The following is an 18,731-nucleotide window of genomic DNA, read 5'->3' as shown; positions in this document are numbered from 1 at the left end:
CTTTTACCCATAATTTCATTTACACATTTGTCAGCTTTGAATAGCAAGTGTTCACCTAGCAGTTTGCTTTAGTAACAGGATTTCCTGAGATAAAAAGAGTTTATAGAGGTGGTCACATTTCTCACCTCTCTCAGCTATAGTAGGAAATTCAAGGTTTAATTTGTATTCAATATGGAATTGTATAGAACACAATGTGAACATCTGAATAGACACCAGGAAAAATTATTTTTATTTGTACAACTCTATAGTGAAGGCAATCTCAAATTTAACAGTTATTTCAAAAGGAATAAAACTTCCCTGTAAAATACAATATTATAACAAATAGGAGGAGGATTGTTATTGCGCTGTAGAGAAAACACTAGTGCTTCACCGGATATGTGGCCAACCATGTTTAATCGAAGCTGTTACTGCACTGGGAAGAAATAACAATTTGACTTCTAGGGAGTTTAATTGGCAGCATTATATTTGTGCAATGTACATCCACTACAGGAATAAAATAAGCTTTTTTATAATTGCATGCTGAAAATAGAAGTATACATTCTGTAAATTCTAAAAATAATAATACAAGTTAATATGGCTAGATAGAAATGTTCTTCACTCGACCACATAGCTTAGAGAAAAATAATTTTCACTGAAATGTAACATATTTATCATCTCTTCCATTAACCAATCTGTGGCAATTTTTCAATAACAGACTCATTTACTCTATGCCACTATTTCATCTCAAATTACTAAGAACCAAAATGTAAAGATAGCTTTGCATTATTCACTATGGTCCTGCCTTCGGTATTTAATGTCACCCATCATGGGGCCTCACCCGATCCTGGGCAAGATGGGCTTTAACAAGAAACAGAGTTCTTTATGGATGGTACTAAAATCTCTTGAAGATCAAGTACTTGTAAACAACCATTTGAAGTATAATTTTTAACTCTGGCTATGAAGGGCTTGGGGAGCAGTTTATCCCATTTTGTTTCAACCAAAAACACTTTAGGCTATGTGAGTTTTTGTCCATCAGAATCATCGCTCATCAAATATCTACTGCATGTTGCATGCAAACATGACACTGTATTAGGTAATGTGCAGGATGCAAAGGTAACACACAAATGCACCTGACAACATTATAGTAGGAAAAGGAGACATATAATTGCAATAGTTATTCACTTTATGTTGCAGGGTGATGATGTTCTGAGAGTCAGAGTAAACTGTGAGAGAGATGAAATAGAAGGAGGAAAAATTTCCACCCAAATTAGGGTGGGAAGACCTTTAAAAAGGGGAGAGGACTAAAGATATACAAAGAAAATTTGTCTAATGTGATTGAGGAATACACTAGGTAAAGTCCTGGATGATAAAGATGGAGAAAGAGGTAGACTACAAATACCACAATCCTTGAGCATTGACTAAGCAGTGTGAACTTTATTTTAAGGGTAATGAGGAATCACTAAATATCTTAAACAAGATGGAGTTATAATCACAGTTATGCTAAGTGCAGAGTAGATTCAGTAAAGAGACATGACTGCTGGCTGGAAAAAAAATAGAAGGCTATTATTGCAGGAAGGCCCAGAGAAGGTAATAAACTAAAAAACTGGGGTATTTCACATTTTTATTTCTCTTTAAGACCAATTATTGGATTTGCTGGAATTTAATAAGAACATATACATATTAAGATAGAGCCTTTATTTTCAATGGTCAATAACTCTTTTTTATTATTTCAGATTTTTCATTATTCCTATACTGCTTCATATGTGATTTACAACATACACACTAGGTAAGATCTTTGATTTTCTGGTTTTCATGAGAAATTGTCCAACTAAATTGTTGTTGTAGATGTCAATTTTTTTCATGTAAAATGTTTACCTTTTTTCAAGGGAAGTTTGGGAGTTAAACCCTCCAGAAGTAGAGGACTCTGTCTTGCAGTATGCAGCCTGGGGGGTCCAGGGACAGCAGCTGGTAAGCACAGGCATTGGAATGCATCAAGTACTGTCAGCCTGGGCCCCGGGGAGAATGTTTCCACAAACCACTGCCTCGTAAAGATTGTCGTTATACATGATGCTTTCTTTCCCTTTTTATATTTTTTACCTAGTGTTTTAATTTAAGAACATATCAAATAACACTATTATTACTTCCTCATTTAATTAAAAAGATTTTATACATTAATGCATGATTATTAGTTGATCATGATAGTTATTAATTTGTTATTATAGCTTTACAAGTTTATACTGCTAGTTAATAATAATACCTAAAAGAGAGCCAAGAATATTAAGGTCTAGTTTTGTGGCACTTACATTATGTAACGTTGCCAATTTTATTTTTTCTTAAGCATTGTTCAGGGTAAAAATTCCAGACAGAAGTCTACATTTGACAATGTTCTTTTAAGAGAGAATTTTTAAATAATATTTTTAAATTATCACAAGCTCAAAAAAAGAATTATTGATGTATTAAGCAGTTTGAGCAACACTGTATTTGTGCACATGTCTCAAAGTGTCCATATAAAGACTTCAAGCAAATACTGCTCTGGAAGTGGTGCTTGCTTATATGGCAGGCTCTTACTCAGATGTACTTATTCAGTGCAAACTGAATTCTGTTATGTGAGGGTTCATTTGTCTACAGTCAACAATGTGAGAGGTTCCTTTTTTCTCTATCCTTACCAACACCTGTCTTTTTCAGACTTTATTGTGTTAATAGTGACAGCGTTGTTTCTTTCACTCCAAGTTTTATACTGTCTATTTGATTATAATCTGGCACTGGATACACTATGAATATGTCCAGGTACATGTTGTTTATTAAACTGAACCCTGCTTGTGGTTATGGATGACTTTTTTCTTTGCTTCTTGTGACTTTCACTTTCCTATTATATGCACATTAACTTTTAAAAATAAATGCTGTTTTAAAAAATATTATTTATTTTTATATTTTATTTTTGTTTAAGTACAGTTGTCTCCACCCCCACTCTCCCATGCCCCACCCACCCTCACTCATACACCCCTCTTTTGCTTTGTTCATGGGTCCTTTAAACATATTCCTTGACAATTCTTCCCCTTCTCACTAAAAAGGATTTTTAAAACCTTATTTTATTATGGTTTCAAAGTTAAGTTTTACATTTAAAAAATTAATTTTGGTAACTTATACAATTCTAAAAGCCAGTTTCACCTAAATTTTCAAATTAAAAACTATTTTTAGGTATTATGTAAGGTTTTAGGTGCTCTTTTAATATTTGCATTTTTTATATTTTCATTTTGTCCTAATATTATTTATAAGCATTTTCTCTATTTTCCATGACCAACTTTGGTGAATATTTGTAAATCTTATACCTGTCTTCTAAAGAAGCCAAATTTTATATGTCTCCAATCATTTCTATTATTGTGTTAGTGTTTGATTTTTCCTTCCTAATATAAACACAGAGGACTATAAATTTTTTTTCTAAGTTTTGCTTGATCATCATTCAACATGTTTGATACTAATATTTTAAGAACATTTAATTAGAACATTTAAAATTTGTTATTGTATGTTCTAATTTTAGGTGGGTTATTTTGATGTTTGATTTTTTAAATATCATTTTGTATTAGTTCCAGGTATACAGCATACTCATTAGACAATAATATACTTTGCAGAGTGTTTCCTTAATATACTTAGTACCCACCTGGCACCACACATACAAACTATGCTTCTTATGCTGTACTTTATATCCCTGTGACTACTCTGTAACTAACTGGACTTCATAATCCTTTCATTCTTTTCACCAAGTTCCCATATCACCCACCCCTCTGGCAACCATCAATTTCTACTCTGTATCTGTGAAACTGTTTCTGTTCTGCTTGTTATATGATTCTTTGGATCCCACATATAAGTGAGATTATGTGTTATTTGATGTTCTCTTACTTATTTCACTTAGCATAATATCCTCTAGGTCCACCCATGCTGTTTGAAATGGTAAGATTTCATTATCTTTTATGGCTGAGTAATATTCCATTATATATATATGTACTACCAATTTTTTATCCATCCATTTTTGATGGGCACTGGGGTTAATCCAAATGTTGGCTATTTGTAAATAATGCTGCAATAAACATAGGGGAGCACATTTTTTAAATTAGTGTTTTGGGTTTCTTTGGACATATACCCAGAAGTAGAATCTCTGGGTTATAAGACATTTACCTTTTTCTTTTCTTTTTTCTTTTTTTAAAATTTAATTATTTTTCAACTACAGTATTCTGTCTTTTACTCCCAGCCCAGCCCACCCCCCTGCCCCCCACATCCCTCCTATTCCCACCCCCCTTAGTTGTTGTCCATGTGTCCTTTATACTAGTTCCTGTAAATCCTTCCCCTTTCCCCCTGAACTTCCCTCCCTTCTCCCCTCTTGTCACTGTCCCCCTGTTCTCTATTTCAGTGTCATTGTTTTTATTTTTCTTGCTTGTTTGTTTTATTGTTTAGCTTCCTGTTAAAGGTGAGATCATATGGCATTTGTCTTTCACCGCCTGGCTTATTTCACTCAGCATAATGCTTTCCAGTTCCATCCAAGCTGTTGCAAAGGGTATGAGCTCCTTCTTTCTTTCTGCTGCATAGAATTCCATTGTGTATATGTACCATAATTTTTTGATCCATTCATTTACTGATGGTTGCTTCCAACTCTTGGCTATTGTAAATTATGCTGCTATGAACATTGTGGTGCATAGGTTCTTTTGGATTGGTGTTTTAGGGTTCTTAGGATATAATCCCAACAGTGGAATTACTGAGTCATAAGGCAGGTTCATTTTTAGTTTTCTTAGAAAATTCCATACTGTTTTCCATAATGGTTGTACCAGTCTGCATTACCATCAACAGTGAACTGGGGACCTCTTTTCCCCACAACCTCTCCAACATTTGTTGCTTGTTGCTTTGTTTATGATAGCCATTCTGACTGGTGTAAAGTGGTATCTCATTGTGGTTTTGATTTGCATCTCTCTGATAGCTAACGATATTGAGCATCTTTTCATGTGTCCCTGGATCCTCTGTATGTCCTCCTTGGAGAAGTGTCTATTCAAGTTCTTTTCCCATTTTTTAATTCAGTTATTTGTCTTCTTAGAGTGGAGTCGTGTAAGTTCTTTGTATATTTTGGAGATTAAACCCTTGTCTAATGTATCATTGGCAATTATGTTTTCCCATATAGTTGGTTGTCTCTTTATTTTAATACTGTTTTCTTTAGCCATGCAGAAGTTTTTTATTTTGATGAGATCCCATTTGTTTATTCTTTCCTTTATGTCCCTTGCTGTAGGTCTTTTTTTAACTTTTTTAATTGTTGTTCAAGCACAGTTATCTCCATTTGCCCCCCACAACTGTCCTTCACTCCAACCAATCTCATCCCGGCCTTCAATCCTGCCCCCTTCGGCATTGTCTAAGTGTCCTTTATACATGATCCCTGATGACAATTCCACTTCTTTCACCCGTTATTCCCCTCCTCCCTCCCCTCTGGTTACTGTCAGTTTTTTCTTTATTTCATTATCTGATTATGTTTTGCTTACTAGTTTGTTTTGTTGATTAGGTTACTCTTATAGGTCAGAATCATATGGTATTTGTCTTTCACAATCTGACTTATTTTACTTAGCACAATGCTCTCCAGTTACATCCATGCTATCACAAAGAGTAGGAGCTCCTTGTCTCTTTATGCTGTGTAGTATTCCATTGTGTAAATGTAGTTTTATACAGAAAACTAAAACCATAGGCTTTTGGTCAATTCATTTCCTGATGGACACCTAAGTTGCTTCTAGCACTTGGCTATTGTAAATTGTGCTGCTATGAACTTTGGGGTGTGTTGGTTCTTTTGAATTAGACTTTCAGGATTCTTAGGATATAATCCCAGCAATGCAATTGCCAGGTCAAAGCAGTTCCATTTTTAATTTTTTGAGGAAATTTCATACTGTTTTCCATAGTGGCTGTACTGGTCTTCATTCCTAACAAAAATGTACTAGGGTCCTCTTTTCTCCATAACCTCTCCAGCACTTATTTGTTGATTTGTTTATGATGGCCATTCTGACTGGCATGAAGTGATGTCTCATTGTGGTTTTAATTTACATCTCTCTGATGGCTAGTGATGCTGAGCATACCTTCATATGACTTTGGGCCCTCTGTACGTCTTCCTTGGAGAAGTGTCTGTTCAGTCCTTTGCCCATTATTTAACTGGATTTTTTGTATTCCTGGAATGGAGTTGTATGAGTAATTTATATATTTTGGACATTAAACCCTTGTCTGAGGTATCATTTGCAACTATATTTTCCCATATGGTTGGTTCTATTTTAATTTTTCTCATGTTTTCTTTAGCTGTGCAGAAGTTTTTTTTTTATTTTAATGAAGTCCTTTTTGTTTATTCCTTCCTTTATGTCCTTTGCTCTAGGGAACATATTGATGAAACTATTGCTGTGTGGAATATCTGAGATTTTCCTGCCTATATTCTCCTCTAGGACTTTTATGGCATGACTTATACTTAAGTCTTTTATCCATCTTGAGTTTATTTTTGTGTGTGGTGTAAGTTGGTGGTCAAGTTTTGTTTTTGCATGTAGCTGTCTAGCTCTCCCAACACCATTTGTTGAAGATGCTACTTTTAGTCCATTTTTTGCTTCTTCTCCCTTTGTCAAATACTAATTGAAAATAGAGACTTGGGCTTTTTCTGGTTCTCTATTCTGTTCTACATATTGATCTACATTGATCTACATATTTATTCTTATGCCAGTACCAGACTCTTCTGATTACCATGGCCTTGTAATATAGTTTGATGTCCCCATTTGCTATATCAACAAGAAAAATAAAGTACCTAGAAAAAATCCTAAGCAAGAAGTAAAAGACTTATACTCAGAAAACTAAAAAACATTGAAGAAATTAATGACGACACAAATAAATGGAAACATATACTGTGTTCAAGGATTGTAAGAATTAAAATAATCAAAATGCCCATACTACCCGAAGCAATTTCTAGATTCAATGCAGTCCCTATTAAGTTACCAATGACATATTTCACAGGCATAGAACATTTCAAAAATTTATATTGAACCATAAATGACCCTGAATATTCACAGCAATTTTGAGAAAGAAGTACATTTTTTTTATTTTTGAAGGAAACTTCATACTGATTTCCACAGTGGCTGCACCAATCAGTATTCTCTCTAATAATGTCCTAGGGTTCCCTTTTCTCTACATCCATGCCAGCATTTCTTGTTTATTTATTGATGATATCATTCTGGCAGGTGTGAGGTAATATCTCACTGTGGTTTCAATTTGCATTTCTCTCATGATTAGTGATGTTGAGCATTTTTTATATGTATATTTGCCATTGGTATGTCCTCTTTTGAAAAGTGCTTATTCAGGTCTTCTGACCATTTACTTCTTTAATTTGATTGCTTTCTTTTTTTCTTGAATATATTTTATTGATTATGCTATTACAGCCGTCCCATTTTTCCCCTTTGTGCCCCTCTACACTGCACACACCCTACAACCCACATTCTTCCTGCTTAGTTCATGTCCATGGGTTGTACATAGAAGTTCTTTGGCATCTACATTTCCTATACTATTCTTAACCTCCACCTGTTTATTTTCTACTTACCATTCATGCTACTTATTCTCTGTACCTTTTCCTCTTGTTTCCCCTTCCCATTCCCCCACTGATAACCCTCCATGTGATCTCCATTTCTGTGGTTCTGTTCTTGTTCTAGTTGTTTGCTTAGTCTGTTTTTGGTTTTGTTTTTTTTCTTAGGTTCAGTTGTTGATAACTGCGAGTTTGTTGTCTTTCACTGTTCATATTTTTTATCTTATTTTTCTTAGTTAAATCTCTTTAACATTTCATATAAGAAGGGTGGGGTGATGATGAACTCCTTGAACTTGACCTTATCTGGGAAGCACTTTATCTACCCCTCCATTCTAAGTGATAGCTTTTCTGGATAGAGTAATCTTGGATGTCAATCTTTGCCTTTTGAGACTTGGAATACTTCTTTCCAGCTCCTTCTTTTGCAGGAATCAACTGACACTCTTTTGAGAACGCCTTTGTAGGTAATTGTCTCCTTTTCCCTTGCTGCTTTGATGATTTTTTTCTTATCTTTCATATTGGCTAATCTAATTATAATGTGCCTTGCTGTGTGAGTCCTTGGGTCCAACTTCTCTGGGACTCTCTGAGATTCCTGGACTTCCTGGAAGTCTATTTCCTTTGCCAGATAAGGGATGTTCTCCTTCATTACGTTTTCAAATAAGTTTTCAATTTCTTGGCCTTCCTCTTCTTTTGGCACCCTATCATTCAGATGCTGGAACATTTAAGGATGTCCTGGAGATTCTTAAGCCTCTCCTCATTTTTTTTTTGAAATCTTGTTTCTTCTTTCTGTTCTGATTGAATGTTATTTCTTCATTCTGCTCCAAACCATTAATTCGAGTCTTGGTTTCCTTCCCATCACTGTTGGTTCTCTGTACATTTTCCTTTATTTCACTTTTTATAGCCTTCATTTTCCCTCTACTTTGTGACTATATTTGACAAATTCTATGAGCATCCTGATTACCAGTGTTGTGAACTGTGCATCTGATAGGTTGGCTATCTTTTCGTTGCTTAGTTGTATTTGCTGTGGAGTTTTGATCTATTCTTTCATTTGGGCCATTTTTTTTTTTGTCTCAGCATGTTTGTTACGTAGTAAGGGGCAGAGTTTTAGGTGTTCACCAGGGCAGGGCAACCCATGTCACTCCATTGTGATGCTTTATGTGGGAGAGGGGTCCAAGAGGGAAGAGTACCACTTGCTCAGCTCTCTGCCAGTTTTCAGTCACTTCCCCCAATACTCACAATCAAATTGGCTGGGCTTGTGTATGTTCTAGGATCCTATGGGTCTCTCCAATGAACTCTCCCATGAGGCTGGAAGTTTCTCCCACTGCCTCTTCAACCCCCATAGGTGTTTTCTGTGAGAGGTTTTGAGGGTTTATTTTCCTGTACTAGAATGCTGGGTTGCACAGTCTATCTCACCCCCCCCCCGTTGTTCTCCTGGTTTATCTGCATGAAAATGTGGGACCACCCAGTCCACAAGCCACTGTCTTGCCCACCCCAGTCTTCCAGCCCCCTTCTTGCCTACTCCTTTCTGCCTGGCTGCCCATCTCCACCCCTCCTACCAGTCTGGATGAATGTTTCTTCTTTAACTTTTTGGTTCAGACTTCCATACAGTTCAATTTTTTGTCAGTTCTTATTGACTTTTGTTTTTAAATTATTGCTGTCCTTCTTTTGGTTGTGCAATGAAACACAGTGTGTCTACCTATACCTTCATCTTGCACAGAAGTCTAATTTGATTATGTTCTTGATGTTGAGTTATATAAGTTCTCTATAAATTTTGGATATTACCCCCCAATCAGATATTTCATTGGCAAACATTTTTTCCCATTCAGTAGGTTCACTTTTCCTTTCCTTTTTGTTATTTATTGAATTTATTGGGATGGCATTAGTTAATACAATTATATTGGTTCTAGTGTAAAATTCTGTAATATATCAGTAGGTTATCTTTTTGTTTTGTTGATGATTCATTTTGCTGTGCAAAACATTTTTAGTTTGATATAATGCCATTTATCTTTTCTTTCTTTCCCTTGCCCAAGGGGATATATCAGAAAAAAATATTGCTAAGAGGATTGTTTGAGATTTTACTGCCTGGTTTCTTCTAAGAGGTCTATGGTTTTGAGGCTTAAATTTAAATCATTATTCTATTTTGAGTTTATTATTGTATATGGCATAAGAAGGTGTTATGGTTACTTTTTTGACCTGTATGTGACCAATTTTCTCAACACCATTTATTGAATAGACTGTGTTTACCCCATTGCTTGCTTTTGCTCCTTTGTCAAATACTAATTGTCCTTATAGGTATGTTTTTTTCCTGGGCTTTCTAATCTGACTTATTGATCAACATGTCTGCTCTTATGCCACTAACATACTATTTTGATTATGATAGGCTTATAGTACAGTTTGATATCAGGTAGCATGTTGTCTTCAACTTTGTTCTTTATCAAGACCTCTGTGACTTTTCACTGTCTTTTGTGGTTCATATAATTTTTTGGATTATTAATTCTCGTTATGTGTAGTATACCATCAGTATTTTGGTAGAATTTGCATTCTATATAGATTACTTTGGGTATTATGAACATTTTAATGATGTTAATTATTCCAATCTATGGCTTTCTCTTATTTGTATTTTCTTCAATTTCTTTCTTCAGTGTCATAATTTTCTGAGTACTGATTTTTTATATTGTTTGGTGACATTTATTTTTACATATTTAATTTTTATGCAATTGTTAATATGATTGTTTTCTTAGTTCACTTCTCTGATAGCTCATTATTTGTGTACAGAAATGCAGTTGTATCTGAGTATTAATTTTATGTCCTCCTAGTTCACTAAATTCATTTATCAGTTCTAGTAGTTTTTTGGTGGAATCTTTAGCATCCACTCTATACACTATAATGTCATTTGCAAATAGTGACTGTTTTACTTCTTTTTTAAAAAAAAATTCTGACGGCTTTTATTTCTTCTTGTGACTAAGGCTTCCAGTACTATGTTGTATTAGTGTAGTGAAACTGAACATCCATGTCCTATTCCTTATCTTAAGGGAAATATTTTTCATTGTCCCCATCTGAGTATGATGTTAGCTGTGGGTTTGTTACATATGACCTTTATTATGTGGAGGCAAGTTCCCCCTATTTTTCCTTTGCTATGAGCTTTTGTCATAAGTTGGTATGGGATTTTGTCCAATGCTTTTCTTCATCTATTGATATGATCATATAATTTCTATTCTTCATTTTATTTAGGTGGTAATCCATGTTAATTGATTTGTGAATATTGTACCAATCCTGTATCACAGGAATAAGTCCCATTGGATGATGGTATACAGCCTTTTTAATGTAGTGCAGGATTTGTTTTGCTAATATTTTGTTGAGGATTTTCACACCTGTGTTGTCCAAAGAATTGGCTTATAATTTTGTTTATTTGTAGTGTCTTTATCTGGTTTTGAAATTACAGTAATGTGAGCCTCATAAATTGAACTTAGGAGTCGTCTTTCCTCTGAAATTTTTGGAATGGTTTGGCAAAATTAGGTGTTCTTTGAATGTTTGGTAAAATTCACCCATGAAGCCATTTAGTCTAGTGCTTTTGTTTGGTGGGAGTTTTTTTTCTTTAATAATACTTCTATTCTAGTAGTTGTCATGATTCAGTTTAGATTTTATATTTCTTCTCAATTCAGTTTTAAAAGATTGTGCTTATCTAAGAATTTATTTCTTCCTTATATTCCAATTTGTTAGCATATAGTTCTTTGTAAGTTTTTCTTATAATATTTTGTGTTTCTGTGGTGTCAGAAACACAAGCAAAAATGAGCGGATTTTTTTTTTTGCTTATGTTACTTCTTTCACTCATTTCTGATTTTATTTGGGTCCTCGCTCCTTTTTTCTTGATGAGTTTGGTTAAAGCATTATTGATCTTTTTTTATCTTTTCAAAGAATGAGCTCTTAGTTTTGTTGATCTTTTGTGTTAATTTTAGTTTCTATTTCATCTATATCTGTTCTGATATTTATTAGTTCTTTTTTCTACTCACTTTGAACTTTGTTGTTCTGTTTCTAGTCCCATTAAATGTAGGGGTAAATTGTTTATTTGTGGTTGTTGTTATTTATTAAGGTAAATCTGTAATGCTATGAATTTTCCTCTTGGGACTGCTCTAGCTGTGTTCCATAAATTTTGAGTTATTTTGTGTCATTTTTTTGTCTCATGGTATTTTTTGGTTTCTTTCCTTATGTCAGTTCCATGTCTTTGTGTGTTTTCAATTCTTTTCTTATGAGTGATTTCTATTTTCATACCATTATGGTCAGAGAAGATGGCTGATATAATTTCAATGTTCTTAAATTTAAGAGATTTGATTTGTGTCTTAACATGATCAGTCCTAAAAAACGTTCCATGTGCACTTAAAATGTATAATCTTCTATTTGGGATGATATACTCTGAAGACATCAATTAAATTCATCTGATCTAGTGTTTCATTTAAGGATGATGTTTTTTGTTTTTTTTTTTTAATTTTCTGCCTGGAAGATCTACCTATTGATATCAATGGGATGTTTAAATCCACTTATTATAACTGTATAACTGTTGATCTCTCCCTTTATGTCCATCAAAAATACTTTATATATTTATGTACTCCTATATTGGGTTCATAAATATTTACAAGGGTTATATCTTCTTGTTGACTGATCCTTTTATCATTATGTAGTGTCCTTCTTTGTCTCTTATGATAGCCTTTGTTTTAAAGTCCATTTTATCAAACATAAATATTAATACACTCATACCCAGCCTTTTTATAAATTTTTATTTGCATGAAATATCTTTTTTAATATTTTTACTTATAGTGTGCATGTGTTTTGTTTCTGATGTGGGTTTCTTATAGACTGCATATATGAAGCTCTCCAGAAAAAGTCCAGTCATTGTTACTATAATAAGAATGATTTTGTGACATTGATTTAATCTGGCAGTCAAGGAGAGTAGAATGGAATGTGCATGCATGAACAATGATGACTTCACTATGCTAGCCAGTAAAGGTGGTTGACACTGTTGAGTGAGCTTTTGTACTGTGTGACCATCACATTCAAAATGACTGAGCAAGCAGAGCAACACAACTGCATCAAATTTCGTGTTAAGCTTGAACATTCCTCTACAGAAACTATTTGGATGATCCTGAAGTATGCACCTATGGGCAATTGGTGATTGGCAGCTTCATCACAACAACATGCCCATTCACGCATCACATCTCGTGCACAGTTTGGTTGTGTGAGCCTTCCTATTGTAGTTGAGTCTTGATTACTGTTGGCCCATCCATGTGATCTATCCTCAGGCTGGCTGACTGTGAGGATCAACCTTAACTACAGTGTGTGAGCTGCTGTGCTGGTGCTGACCACATAAATTGGAATTTGCTCCACCCAGCAGGGTCTGGTTCCTGCTAAGTTCTCCCTTTGAATTTTCCACTTGTATTACTGTTGGGTCCTGTTCTGGATGTGGTTGTAAGCGTGCCACTCAATGTGTTGTTTTGAGGGGCTTTTGGGTGGGATCTGTTGCAGCTCCATGTCTGAAACTGACTGTTAAAATAATCATTTTAAGCCTGTTTTTAACCAGTGATAGTTGGTATATAATTTTTCCTTTAGTTACCTATCATTTTACTTTATATAATTTGAACTACATTTTGAAGAATGAGTGGTTTTTAATGTTAAATAAATCTTTCAGTTAAATGAGTTTCAATCCTTATTGATATGTTTGCTCTACTTACCTTGGAAATTTCTGATTGACTAAGCCTAACTCTTACCTTTAACAGAACCTTTTAATAGAAATTAAAATCATCTAATTTTTTAAAAATTAGAATTGCTGCATAAAGAACAACTTGGCTGGCTGAGGTATGTTTCTTTTTTCCCACAAGCCACAATTTCCACTATTAAAATAGAAATATCTATACCATTATCTTTATGATAATTATTAAATACATATAAGTATTTCTCTTAATAAGATGAATATTGTTATTTTTATTTTATTTTATAAATCTAACAAACAGTTTCTTAAGCAGTACAGTGTGATATGGAACTGGTACTGACGGAATTTCTAGTATGGAACTAGTACTAGAAATTTCACATCACAAGAAGGCTGCAGAATAATATACTACTACTAAATGATGTTTCTTTTCACTGAAAAACTTTTGGGCCTGAAATATCCTAGAAATGAATACACCGGAGATAGAATCTCTGCCAGTGATTCATCATATGATTGTTGCCAAGTCATTTTTCCTCTTGGAACTTAATTTTTATCAGCAGCAAAATGAGAGCACTTGAGTGTGCTTCTTGCTCTCATTTCTGTTGCATTCTACAATATAATTCTCAGCATTATTTTACAATTTTTAAAAAGTAGGATAATTTAATTTTTTAGTAATCTAAATGACTGAGATAAAGAAGGGAAAATATGAAAGTAGAGAAAAGTAATGATTGTCATAACAGTTTTCCTTTTTTTAAAAAAATCACAGCTTGCCTCAGAAACATTTCCAAGGTCAGCTGTGTAATAAATTAGTATTTTGAAATAGGAAAGAACGTTTTTTCACATGCAAAAACAATTTTCATTGTGTTTTGGTGAATGTTTTTTAAACACATAAACTATGTATTAAATGTAACATTAAAATATGAAACTGCCCTGTCTGGTGAGGCTCATTGAATTGATGGCCAGCCTGAGAGCCAAAGGGTCATCAGTTCAATTCCCAGTCAGGGTACATGCCTGTGTTGCAGGCCAAGTCCCCAGTAGGGGGTACATGAATGCAACCACACATTGATGTTTCTCTCCCTCTCTTCCTCCATCCCTTCCCCTCTGTCTAAAAATAAATAAATAAAATATTTAAAAAAATAAAATAGGAAAGTAATTATAATATAGTTAAGTATCAACAGTAAAATAAATGATTATTCCTAGTCTTTAATTTCCCATATGCTTAATATGGTTTTATCAATTCAGATTATAGGGACATTGAGAAAAAAAAAAGATTTACCAAAAATATTGAGAGAAGAATACGTGAAATTGTCAGACATTATACTTGAAGTTGCTTAAACACCCTGATAGTTGCGTTTCACAATGAAATTTTGTTTTTTTTGTTTTTTTGTTTTTTTTTAATATTAAATTTTATTTAGTTACTTTTCAAGTACATTTTTTTTATCTATTTCTCCCATCCCACCCCACCCCCCCGCCCGGTCTCCCCCCTCCCTCCCACCCCCCCCCCCAGTCCTCATCTCTGTGTCTTTCATACTTGTTCCTCAAAATCCCTCCCCCTTTTCCCCCTTAAGTTCCTTTCCCTCTCCCCTCTGGTCGCTGCCCACTTGTTCTCTATTTCAGTGTCTTTGTTTTTATTCTGTTTGCTTGTTTGTTTTATTCTTTAGCTTCCTGTCAAAGGTGAGATCATATGGTATTTGTCCTTCAATGCCTGGCCTATTTCACTCAGCATAATGCTTTCCAGTTCCATCCATGTTGTTGCAAAAGGTAGTAGCTCCTTCTTTCTCTCTGCTGCATAGAATTCCATTGTGTATATGTACCACAATTTTTTGATTCATTTGTTTACTGATGGGCAACTAGGTTGCTTCCAACTCTTGGCTATTGTAAATTGTGCTGCTATGAACATTGTGGTGCATAGGTTCTTTGAAATTGATGTTTTAGGATTCTTGGGGTATAATCCTAGCAGTGGAATTGCTGGGTCAAAAGGCAGGTCAATTTTTATTTTTCTGAGAAAATTCCATACTGTTTTCCATAATGGTTGTACCAGTCTGCACTCCCACCAGCAGTGAACTAAGGTCCCCTTTTCCCCACACCCTCTCCAACATTTGTTGTTTGTTGCTTTGTCTATTATAGCCATCCTGACTGGTGTAAAGTGGTATCTCACACAGTGAAATTTTGTATAACACTCTGTATTTGCTGCCATCCATATCCACACTAAAAGGTTGAATAATTTATTTAATCATTGTGAAGAAAATAACTCAATTATTTAAAGTGAAAGAAATTCAAGGGTTCAGTATGTTTTCATTTGTCATGTGTATATTTAGATAAATTTTTAAATGATGTATTTAATATACCCATGTAGGATTGTTTCTAGATCACTTCCATTACAATACTCCTGAAGAGTGGCAGCAGAAGCTGCTGTATGTGAAGATGCCAGGATTGATTCAGAGAAGGCATGAATCTATGTCGTTGTAGGCAGGGCTAAAAGAGCACCAAAATATGGGTATGTGCTCTCATCTTCCCTACTTTGATGCTTTTAATAACAGAGCTGATCCATTAATCCAGAGGCAAATTACAAAGACATAAAACTCCAGAACTTAGAAAACTCCACATAAATTTATGTTTGTCTCATTGAGGAGTCTTTGGGTAATTCTTTAAAACTTTGATTTGTTTTAAATGACTGTCTTATTCTCCAAGTCTGAAAGGAGCCTACAACTATGTCAAAATAATACTTTGATATTTTTAAATAATTAATATTAAATTTTTACTCTCTTTAATTATCCCTATATGTTATTATTTTCTTATAGTTAAATATATCTAAGAAAATCATAAAACATACTGGAAGTTTATAAAAATCATAGATCTCATTGAAGTTACTTTGCAGGTGATTGGATCCATTTCATACTAGCTGTTGACTTGAGAATATTAGTTCATCTCTATATGCCTTGGTTTCATTAAAACTATATGCCTTCGTCATCATTAAAAAGGTGATAATAGCAGTACTTTACTAACAGTGCTACCCTGGTGTTTAATGTATAACTATAAAGCACTCTGTGAAGTATCTGGCATATAGTATTTCAGAAATGTTAATTTTATTTTCATAATATTTTTTAAAATATGACTTTAATTTTACCTTCTTCAGGAATTTTAATTTCATTAGTTTTATAAATAAAAAAGCCTAAGTTTTTTGTAATGAAATTTCTAAAAATCTTTGGGAGTTTTGAGATAAGTTCCATGCTTCTCAAGATTATCTTTTATGTGCATATTAACATACAATTCAATATAAATTAAGGGTGTATCTTTACAAATGGCTAGTGCTCCAGTTAGAGGGAGAGTCCCAAAAGTCTACTGATTCCAAAGAACTGACATGTAGCCTTACTCAAATTCTTAAGAGCTTTTATAGGAGAAACTTATATACACCAGGAAGTCAGATGCTCCCAGTGGTGGCAGGCTGGAAAAAAATATACATCCGTCCCAGGACAGAGTCCCTTTATATAGAGGGTTAATAGTAAAACCATATGGTTAGTAGACCACCAGAAAGAACAATGCATTCCTGGGGTAACAGAAACTATCAGGTAGTTATCACATGCTACACATTCATTGATCTCCTTCCTGGGGTCATGATGTTATCTTTGGGCTGCATTCTGGTTTTCTGGGTACTCAGCCAATCCTGAGGCTATAGAGCATTAAATAGTCACAGATAGTTAAACAGAGAATCCAACATTTCCCAGATGCCTTTGCTCCTGTTGCCATAAAGCATTTAAAGTGGTTCCCCTACAGTCCATTTAATATGAATATGACAAGCTTTGTCAATATTTGAAGCCATCCTCAAACTCAGCAATATGAATTTATTAGAGAAGAGTCATTGCAATACTTTGATTAGTTTTGTGTTAAATGCAATTAGAGTCCTGTAGTGTTTATAAACTAAGGACAACTAATTTATCATCCTTAATGTCAGTTTTCAATTTTATCTGCTGGAAAAGAAATTTCTAGCTGTATATAAGAGAGGTAAAAATTGATGTAATTTATAGAAGAGGGTCCGAGTTAGAACTCAAGAGAATGGAGGATTTTTCAGTAGCACTTGGTATGGAAGAAGGCAGTTTGGATGTGATACTTTGTAGAACAATATAACACATTATTTAGAAAAGTCCATGAGTAGATGGCTTTATTTGTAAGAAATGCTTTTTAAAAAGAAACGGGAGTTTCTAAAACAGAAAAATAATATTATTCATTCAATTGAAAAAGTTTCAAGTATCCAAGATGGCAGAGGAGTAAGTGAAAGCTACACTAACCTCCTCCTAGGACCAATATAGAATTACAATTAAATTGGAGAGAAAGCATGCAGAATAACCAACTGAACACTAACTGGAGAGAGGCCTTATAACCACGGACAGACAAAAGAAATCACTTCATCACAACATTACTGGTAGGGATTATGGAGGAGATCTGAGAGGATTATGGCTGGGCTTCCAAGGGAATCAGCTGGAGTTCTGGAGGTATATTTCAGAACTGGTGGGTTCCCAGGGTTCCCCCTGAGAAGTGTGGGGTCTAAAACCCAAACTGGGCTCCCCAGCGTACAGCACCAGTGCTGAGAAGAAACCCAGATAGCATCCAGCTGTGAAAAGCAATAGGGTTTTTGTCTTCCAGAGAGAGACAGCTGGAGACACAGAGAGCAAATGCACAAAATCTCATTTGCAGCCACTTACCCCAGGCTCCAACAGAGAGTTAGAAGAGTGGACTAGAGAAACTTGAGGAGAGTCTGGGGCCTATGGCTTTGGGGAGAGAACTGAGGGAACAGCCACCAGGATCCTTGTGCTGAGTCATCCCCACACTGAAGGAACCATGACTCTCAGGCAGGATACAATGTAATGACATCAGCTTGAGGGGAATACCCTTACCCACAGGAATTACTCTGCCATACTAAGGGGTGCTTAAGCCAGGGTGCTGATTAAAGTTTGATGACATTAACAGCCGATAAGCTTGAATGGCTGTTTAGTTTAACAGCAAAGTGGAAAATACGAAGCAGGCAAATTAAGAAGAGAGAGAGACAGACCCCAAAGTGAAAGAATGATGGAATTCTAGAGAAAAACTAGATGAAATGGAGGCGAGAAATTCATCAGATATAGATTTTAGAGTAATAATTATAATACACAACATCATGAAAAAATATATAGAAACAATAACAAAGGAATGCAATATCTGAAATAAACAATCCACTGGAAGGAATAAACAGTAAGTTAGATGGAAGCAGAGGCTTGAATCAGTGATTTGGAAAAAGGTAGAAAATAAAACCCCAGGTATAGCAGTAAAAAGAAAAAAGAATTTTAAAACAGTGAAGATAGCTTAAGAAATATTTTGGACAACATGACGTGAAACAACATTTACATAATGGGAATGCCAGAAAGAAAAATAAGTGAGCAAGGGGTTGAGAACCTATTTGAAGAAATAATGACTGAAAATTTTCCTAATCTGGTGAAGAAAAAAGACACATAA

At 34.6% G+C, this 18,731-nt stretch overlaps 1 protein-coding gene across 1 annotated transcript in view; it reads left to right on the top strand.

Moving 5' to 3' along the window:
* Positions 1-18,731, top strand: part of DPP10 (dipeptidyl peptidase like 10) — a 713,494-nt gene that overhangs the window by 526,371 nt on the left and 168,392 nt on the right. Inside the window, exons 6-7 of the mRNA XM_053669952.1 lie at positions 1,713-1,765; positions 1,866-1,947. Of these exons, the coding sequence (XP_053525927.1) occupies positions 1,713-1,765; positions 1,866-1,947 (135 nt within the window). The remainder of the gene's footprint in view (positions 1-1,712; positions 1,766-1,865; positions 1,948-18,731) is intronic.

Source organism: Artibeus jamaicensis, unplaced genomic scaffold (assembly GCF_021234435.1).
Source record: "Artibeus jamaicensis isolate MK-2021 breed Jamaican fruit bat unplaced genomic scaffold, CSHL_Jam_final contig_536, whole genome shotgun sequence".
In the NCBI taxonomy this organism is placed as follows: Eukaryota; Metazoa; Chordata; class Mammalia; order Chiroptera; family Phyllostomidae; genus Artibeus; species Artibeus jamaicensis.
This window is presented reverse-complemented; position numbering and strand designations above follow the sequence as displayed.